General features: G+C 46.6%; 1 protein-coding gene across 1 annotated transcript in view; it reads left to right on the top strand.

The window, feature by feature from the left end:
* Positions 1-9,511, top strand: part of Alx3 (ALX homeobox 3) — a 31,255-nt gene that overhangs the window by 12,256 nt on the left and 9,488 nt on the right. The window contains exon 2 of the mRNA XM_010606074.1: positions 8,645-8,724. Within this exon, the coding sequence (XP_010604376.1) occupies positions 8,645-8,724 (80 nt within the window). The remainder of the gene's footprint in view (positions 1-8,644; positions 8,725-9,511) is intronic.

Raw genomic sequence — 9,511 nt, 5'->3', positions numbered from 1 at the left:
GCCCCCACACACACACACACACACACACACACACACACACACACACACACACGCCACATGCTCACATGCACACAATCGCCACACACAGAGAACCCAGTCAGGAGAACTAGTTTTACTTTGATGTACCTCTCACTGCACATTTGTTTCAGCGCCCCTCCTGGAGCCATGGTCTTACTTATCTTCTTGGCATGGGTTCTTAGGGTACTTCCATTCAGGCAGCAGCAAAATCATTCAGCTTCACTATTTTATGAAGTTTATCAAACAGCAAAATATCCGGTCTCTTTGTCCAGTGGATCTGGTGTGAATGTGCCTACAGATCTGCTTTTCCCCAGGCATCCTGGGGTCCATGTGTGGTTACAGATACCCACTATGAGGACCCTGCAAAATCCAGACCTCCTTTTAGCTGCTAGGGGCCCCAAAGCAGACTCAGGACTCCAAGGCTTTGCCTGACCAGGGAGAGACATAGATACATACTGCATACATACGTGCTCCGTGCTCACACCCCACCAGAGAGGCCTGTGTCCTATGGCAGGGTCTCCTCTATCACCCCCATCCCAGTTGGTCTCTCACAGTGCCTGTTCCAAGCTGCTTCTAGGTTATCACTCTCACCTCATCTGAAACTTTTGTGAAACTTGTGGAGAGATCCCCTTCCCCTGTAGGGCAGCTCAGCCCTCTGCATCCTTTAAAGAGACAAGGTATTTTGACTCAAAACAGCCACAGGCCTGGTCTTCCCCTGCCCACTGCCCCCAGCATCCTTTCTTGCTTTGCAAGAATGAGCAGGAATCATGCACTGTCAGGGGCTGAGCTCTGACCATCCCAACCTCTGGGATGGCCTCTACTCTGAGATCAAGAGAGCCCATATCCAGGCCAGCGCTCACTCAGGACCAAGTGTACCCAGTGCTGTTACCTGGATGGCACTGGTCTCAGGCTTCTCAAGAAGAGAACTCTCCTGGGAGGGTCTGCTCTGAGCCCTCCTTTCTCTGCCTTCCTCCTTAAAGAGAACCCCAGAGCCTAGTGACTAGCTTTGGGCTTGCTGCCCTGATTCTGCTATTTACAATGCATGCTGTGGGGAAGGACCTCTTCCCGATGAAAATCTAGCATACAAGTTTGAAATGTGCCCTGAAGATGTTTCTGTGCCTTGTATCCAGAAAGCCAGCTATCCCTCTTAATAGTGCCAGGGAGGGACTGTTCTGTGGCCCCCATTCTCTGAGCTACTGATCATCCACAGACCCCTCCCCACCTCCCCCATCTGGCAGTAAGTCTAGTCTTATCTTCCCATTAATTCCCTTCTCCTGTGCTGGGGACCCCTAAAATATCTATAGTAGGCTCTAGTCTCCTGCCCAGTGTACAACTCAGGACTGGGCAGCGGTGGGGCTAAAAGACAGAACCAAGAAAAACAGAAAGTGGGGCACCAGGACAATCCATGATGGTACAACCAACAAAGGCAATGGCCAGTTCAAGCCACTGACTTTTATTAGTGATCAACTGAGGCAAAGGCAGGCTACGTGCAAGGGCAGAACTATGTGCAAGGATGCACAATTGTGCAGTTTCTGAGGAAACTAATACAGACAAAGCATTTTCAAATTAGGAACAGGATAGACAAAATATATGGTTGTAATTAGAACACTGTCCTTCTACTTAAGAAGGTTTTAATTGTGGGAACAAAATTTGGGTGCAAGTTACTCTGACCTCAGCATGTAGCCTTCAGCCAGGGACTCACATCTCAAAACAAGCCAATAGTGGTGTTAACTCTTTACAGCCTGCACTGCTTACAGCCTGCTTGGGCATAATCAATATTGCAGTCTCTCACATTCCTACAGCCATCCCTTTCCATTCCCTCAGCCTCAACCCAGGGCAGGTCTTTGTCACCTCATGCTTGGACCAATGTCCTGCCTCTGAGTATGTTCACTTCTCCTATCTCCCTTCCCTGATACCCTGGGCAAGTTATTTTTTTGTGTGTGCCTTAGTTTCCTCATCTATAAAATGGAGCTAAGGATTCCTTTCTCATAAGGAGATTAGAATTAAAAAAGAGAAGGTATTTAAAAGGACCAATCCTATTACTATTCTGATCAAGCTACCAAAATTATCTTCACAAAGCATACCTCTCATCCTCTTTCTAAATAACCACAACAGTAGTAACCATACTAACACCTACCAATGGCCAGGCCCACCTCCCACTGCTTCTCAACACCCTTCAATGGCTCCCCGCTGCCTAAAAGAAAGTAGGCTCCATTCTTCACACCAGCTGCCTCCTCATCTTGTCCAGCCTGTCTGTCACCATCTTTGCTACTCCTTCAAAGAATCCGGAGGTGCCAAGGAGCTTCCTGTGCCCCGGCATGCCCCTTCACTTCACATGAGGCCAGCAACCACCCTCCTCCCCATCTGCCCACCTTCTGATGTCACTCCTCAGGCTGCAGCTCAAAGACCTCGGGATTCTCTGGGAGGGGGTCCATTTCTTTGGTCTCCATGGATGTGTAGCTGCGAATCTTGGGACTGCGCTGGCCATCTCATGGTTTCCTTTTCAAGCCAGCAGTGACCTGGGAGTAAACAGCCCCTTCTAGCTCATATCCAATCCTCAGCAAGGGCAGGCTGTTCACCTTTACAAAACATCTTATATTTCTAGAGAATTATTCATAGATCCGTATCTTGCTTCCCCAGGAGAAAAAGAATCCAGTAAGTAGGATTTGACAGAAAGTGCCCTGTGAGCCCCGACATTCTGCTGAGTACAGTCTGCCCCACTGAATGCTCAGATCCCTTGAGTGTCTGGAGGGAAGGGCAGCCCTTGTATATCCAAGATGATTAAGGGAGCATGGCATGTTCCCAATGGTGCAAGACTACTGTGCCACCCACCTAGGCATCTCTTTGCTCAGCTGACAACAGTGCATATAGGGAATTCCAGCACGCTACTCATGCTTCTCCACTGCAAAGCACAGAGCAAGTATGAGCCTGCTTTCTTCCTCCACTCATGTGGACTAAGAGACCCATAGAACCTTGAGATTGGCTCTCAGACTGAGGCAGAACCCTGTGAGTTTGCCTTCGATGACAAATGAAGACCAGGTTAGAAGGAAAACCAGGGTACACCTTGTTCCCATCCTGGGGTATGCCCAGTCCTCCTCAGGACACAGTAAGATCATCCCTCCTTAGTGGGCTTTGACACATGCCTGCCAGGTTCCCCATTATGCCCCTTCATGACCTCTTAACCCATCAGTACAGCCACTCACTCCTCTGACTCAACATTTAGCATGAGAGCCTTGCCTGTGGATTCAGCAACTTGGGTTTGAATCCTAGCAACACACAGCCCTGGTGGGATGTTGGCAGTTTTCTGAACCATTCTATGGTAGCCAGCCTTTAAAATGACCTCCAAGAAGCTTTGCCTTGTGAAATCCTTGCTTACACTAAATGAGGACTGAGCTGTATGACCAGCAAACGGACAGAAGCAATGATGTATGAGTTCCCAGGCCAGCTCATAAACCAAACTGCAGCTTCTATGTTGGTCTCTTAGACCATCTATTTTGGGGAATGCCAGCTACCTGGTTATGAGGACATTTCATTAGCCATGAGGAGAGGCCTACATGAAGAGAAACCGAGGCCTCTTGTCAACAACCAACATCAACTTGCCAACCACGTAGGCAAGCCATTTGGAAGCAAATCCCTAGGTCCAGTCAAGCCTTCAGAACACCATATCCCCAACTAATACTTGAGTTGAGGTCCTGACAGATCCCAAACCAGAACCACTCCTGACTCACAATAACTATTGTTTTAAGTCACTGAGTTTCTGGGTGGTTTGTTATGTAGCATTGGATAACTAATACACAATCCATTGTAAGATGGAAACATTAGCACTAACTGTATAACACTGTAATGATTAAACAAGATGGTGTTTGCTGGGCACATAGATAATGGATGCTTTTAGTATTACCCATCTATTGCCTCTCCTTCCCTGAGATTCCAGAGTGGGCTAGGCAGAGTAGGCTGTGCCCCACTTTCTTCCCCAGTTCCTTAGAAAGTTAGGGCTAATCTCCCCTGTCTTCCTCCATTCAGAGAAGACCATGGCCTGGTGTGGATATATCTGTGACATGGTGACAAGCTCCATCCAGAGCTCTGGACTAAGTTCAATTATATTTCTCAGGATGTTCAGTGGCTTATGTTTGCATTCCCTTCCAAGGGCCTCAAATGTGATAATTACATACTTATTAGTCCTGTAAAGTAACAAATCTGGAATCTGCACTCTGGAACCAATGGATTTCCTGCTGAAATGAGTTCAAGGGGTACCCTGGCCAGCACTCTCTGTAAGAGCCAAAACACTGCTACAAAAGGCTTCAGAGACTGCCCTGACCAGCCTGAAACACACACACACACACACACACACACACACACACACACACACACACACACACACACACTAAAACACACACACACACACACACACACACACACACACACACACACACACACACACACACACTGTTACTTCTCTTAACGCTGTACTTCATGGTTCCCAACAAACCACTGTGCTTTCTGTTCTTGCTTTTGTCGTCCCTTTTGTCTTGTCTTATTGCCCATTGTGTGGGGGTCCTGACCCCTCCCATCAGAGTCGGGGCACTTCCCAGGGCCTGGGGCTCCTTCTGCCTTTCTCCCTCTAGTGAACACAATGTTGAAAGCCGTGTCCAGCAGACACCAGGGACTGGATCAATGCCTGTGGAGCATCTTCCTCTTCTTTGGAGCATTTCTAGATTCCTATAGACTCCTCTATCTCTGTCTCTGTTCCTCCCACCCCAGCCTAAAGTCTCTTCCTTCCTAGGCTCTGCAATATTTAATGTATCTGAGTTCCCCTAATTTGGCTGCTTCTCTCTTACTTGTGGTCCATTCTTTCTAGAATGCTCTCTCCCTGCCTCCTCCAAACACCTTCACCTGGAACCCTTTCCCCCAACTTTCAGGATTCCACTTTGGAACACCCAGCTCTCTCTGTGGCTGGGAAACATCTTTCTCATGGCCTTCATGGATCCCTGTGCTCTCCCATCTCAGTAAAATCACACTCTTGATGTAAATGCCCATTGCTTCCTCTCTCCAACTAGTCTAGAAAAGCCCTGACAATAAGTGGCACCCTCTCTGGCTCCATCCTCTGTGGGATTCCACTGTGGCACAAGGAAAACATTCAACATAAGCTTATGGAATACATAAAATCAATTAACTGAAGAGCAAAACTGTCCAGAAATCTAAATCTGCCCTTTTATGTTTTGCACCAAGCAAGCATAAGTTCATCAAAAGTTCTTCCACAGAGGCTGAGGATATAGCTCAGTGGTAGAGTGCTTGCCTAACACACGAGACCCTGAGTTCAATCTCCAAAACTGGAAGGAAAAAAACCAAAACAACCTCCTCCACAAAATGACACCATTGTCCATACAGACACTTGCCTCTGAATCCGCTTACCTTCACACAAAGGCAATCGATTCAGGCAGCAGACAAATCTCAGGCCCTCTGCACACTGCCACATCACAGACCCAGCTCCAACTCTTTGCTCTTCTAGTGCACCTCATCCCAACCACAGAGAGGAGGGCAGAGGAAACAAGCAGGACAATATAGTTCCGGGCATGGATTTGGCCTCAAGGAACATCTGTATAAACACGAACTGATTCAGTCCAATAAAGCTAGACTTACAGAATCATTCCTGTCAGTGTTCCAGTGGAGAAACTAAGGTACAGAGAGATTAAATGGCTTTCCCAGTAAAACAAATCAAATGGAAAAATGGTCCCCTAACTTCCCAGAAATTTTCCCCCATGCACAGAATTCAGCTTGAATCATTAGAATCTCAATCAAGGATCCTGAGTATCCACAGCACAAATATTTTTTTAAAATACCATGGGTGAGGAAGAAACACCGGATCTGAAGGTTTATTTACCATTCCTAGCCTGACCTTCCAGGAAGAATGTCACTAATGAGAAACAATCTACTTGGGCTCCCAAACCCAGAATTTTCATAGGAATCAATTTAGGATTTCAGCTTCTAAACAGGACGAGGGTAATGTTGACTGTCTTCCCTTCAGAGGAAAAAAAAAAAAAAAAAGCAACTGAGTTTTTCCTGTCTGGAAGGAAGTTTTGTAAATGTCAAGCAAATCTCAGAGCTGAAGTTACATTTTTCCCATTGTCCCAGCCCCTTCTGAATATCCACTGGGAGAAGAAGGAAAGCTTTGTCCTTCATGTAGTGTAGGCCAAGGAAAGTAGAAAATGAAAGGGAAAGAGGTAACTGAAACCGATGTTTCTCTAATTAAAGAATTGACCTTACACTTGAGCCAAGAGCCAGACTCTGTTCTGAAGACCATATTCCATTGTGGTTCACATCCAATCAATGGTTTGTTTCAGTATGAATGAGACATTTTTATGACAACAAAGTGTAAGCACCAGGCAGGCAGGGATCACAACTGTCTTGCTAGTTGCCATATCCTGGTGCCAGCAAATATCTGTCACCAATGGGACCTCCTAACTAAATGACTGGATTAAACAGTCAGCCAGTGTAACAGACAGCCAATAAGTATGTTTCCATTTTTAAAACAGTTTTTTTCCTCAGCAGATGATGAGAGAGAGGGCTTTTCAAGTTTTTCTTATTATATGACCTAGAATTGTTTGGATCATCTATCAGCTCATTTTATTCTGTGAAAATGGTATCAATGACAAACGCTATTGTATTTCAAAAGTCATTAAATGCCATGAATGGTGAGCTCACAGATTCCCTTAAAACTTAGCCCCACATCTGACTTGGTTGTAAAACTACTCGGGTGTTAGACACTCTGTTTTGTTAGTCTCAGCTTAGCAGAAACTGCCTTTTCCCTATTTTCCCTGCCAACTACAGCTGGCTGGCACTTGATGCTCACGAAGGAAGCAGTGCAGCTCACCTCAGACCAGCTCTGTCCCCAGTCCACTCTGGCCTCAACTTCCCTTTTGGGAAGAAGTCACAACCTTTCTGTTAGGAACATGACAGTGAACACTGAATGGTTTTAACTTAGCTGTGTGCTAGCTAAAGAAGGTCTACGAGAGTTAGGTGGGGGCCTGTGGATGGGAGTGTACGTTCTGGTTCTGCCAACAACTGGCTGTATCTACACCGAGCAAATGGCTCCCTCTATAGCTTCAGGATCTTTCTCTGCAGAACAAGGCTAAGAATTGTGCTTACTTTGTGAGGTTGTTGTGAAGATTAAATAAATTGTTGTATGTAGAATATACGTGACAATGCCTGGCGCACTGTAAGTACTATGTAAGTACTGTGCACTTATTTGTAAAATCAGGGTGTCTGTTCTACCCCATCATCTCAGCATCTGCCAAACCAGGAATATTAGTACCGACTCAGAGGTTCTGTTATTATGTTTTCTATGCACCTGTTCCACCAAACTCCTCCTAAACCAGGTAGGGATAATGATACAATTTTGCTCCACTGGCTGAAAAAGAAGAGCAGGACAGGATCTTCTCAGTGTCCTGTCTGGCCTGGTCTGGAGAGAAAACCCAGGAGGGACAACTCCATATTCCTGCAGGCCCCAAAAGTAATCTGGCCTTCCTGCCTTCAATTGGTAGCATCATCCCAGTATGGTAAGAGAGTGAGAGACTGTATGAGAAGGAACTTTGGGGCTTGGGAAGAGGTGTGGGTCCCTAGAATAGCAGAGGCACAGATCTCTGTGCTCAGCTCAAGGCACAGAACCTTTCGGTGTGGAGTCAGAAGCCTTCTGTCAATTCAGCGATGGAACCCAGGAATTTAAACTCTCATTTCTGGAGAAGGCATCATTGTCACATCGCTATCATCATCTCTTAGATTAACATAGTACATCAAAACACAAGTGCTTCTCAAATACCCCACGTGCATATGTGTTGCCCATTTTTACAACAATGAAACTGAGCCTGAAAAAGGTTATCACCTGAAGCAAAAGACTCAGCACTAGGCTGCCTTGCTTAACTTGTTGGTGACATTTTTCCTGTGTCACGCATGCTTCCTCCAAAATAAACTGCTTAGTAATTCTGTTGAGTGAACAACCTCCTGGAAACAATATCCAATCAACAATTACTGACAAACATTATTAATGATCAACTCAAGTTCATTGCCAGAGCTGAGATCAACTGGACTCTGGAAAATAGATCCAGAGCTGAGACTCCCTTTAGGCTAGAAATAGCAGTCCCAGGTGCTCCCATCTCTCTGCCCAATCTGCAGTTTGTGATTAGAGGCTCTAATGGCCATAATGCCTCCAATGTGGTATTTAAACCAGTAAGTCTTCAGAAAAGTTAAGGTATGTTTAATAATGGCTTAATGACTTCTTGTGAGATGCAAGGCTTCTGGTTCCTGTTTGGCCTTGATTTACAGCCCAACTCTGGCTGAGGACAGCCAAGAAACCCCCTCTAAGCCTCCAACGGAAGAGGGAGGTGTTCACACCAGGCCTCTCGGATTCCTTTAAAAATTGAGAATTCAAATGAAATACAAATGGTGTGTGACTCCCCATCCCTCTTGCTAATCTCTGGGGCATTGAAAATATAAATAGTTTAATCCAGACCCAAGGGCTTTCCAATCCAGAAGATGTGAGCCCAAGTTTTTCCTAAATTTTAGGTAGGTAGGGGTTGTTTCTCTTTTCAGAATTGCTAAATTACTGCTCTAATCCTGTGCTTCTTTTTAGTTGGGGAGACTCAAATCATGCAAGCCGATCCTCACCACCATCCATGGCAGGCCTGCGGCAGCCGAACCCTGGAGTTTGAGGTGAGGACAGGACCTGGACATTCTGAAAGCATTCACACCTTGTCTGCTACTCATGGCTAAGGCTCCTCCACCTGCTTGTGCCAAGCCCTGTTCAATCCTGAACCTCACCTGAGAGTCTCCCTGTCTACTCTGGCCTGCCTCTGCCTTGAAAGCTGCCACCACCAATGTGTAGTAAACCCTGAAGTTGATGCCACTCACCTCCACAATCAGAAGATGACACTAAGTGACTAGTTCAAGGCCCCACAGCTAAATAATGATAATGTCCAGGTCCAAAGTCCCCAGTCCCCACTCACAGTTTAGAGTTGTTTCTATGCCATGTGCCTAATGACTCTTATCCCTGGGCAAAACAAAGAGGTTTCTAATGGAGATGTGCTTGTTATATGACCTTTTTTTCCAGTCCTCAGCAAAAAAAGCTAGGAAAAAGGGCAGACCAACTACTGCCCCCATTTCTTCCCAGGGCTGACGTTGGGGGACCAGGACTAAAAGTGTTTCTCGCGGTTGGGGTATGCCACTACACTGCCTTCCCCTTGAAAAGGTAAAAGCCGGGAGACTGGTTCACAGGACCAGTCAAGGGTGCGGCTGTAAGGTAGGACTGGACGCAGCTGGGTAGACTGGAGGGATCCTGCCCTCAAAAGACCGCACCCTTCCTCCTCTCCTCGAAGGCCTGGGACACCCGGCTTGGGGTGAATTAGGGGGTTCCCGGGCTCCGAGGGGTTAACCCGCGCGGGGCCGCACGTGACGTGGATAGTTCCAGCATTAAGTCAGAGGCGCGGGTCCCCTCCTCTGC

Source organism: Fukomys damarensis, unplaced genomic scaffold (genome assembly GCF_012274545.1).
Source record: "Fukomys damarensis isolate Sample0158 unplaced genomic scaffold, DMR_v1.0_HiC HiC_scaffold_33, whole genome shotgun sequence".
NCBI classification, from domain to species: domain Eukaryota; kingdom Metazoa; phylum Chordata; class Mammalia; order Rodentia; family Bathyergidae; genus Fukomys; species Fukomys damarensis.
The sequence above is the reverse complement of the archived record's forward strand: the minus strand, read 5'-3'. Positions and strand labels throughout refer to the sequence as shown.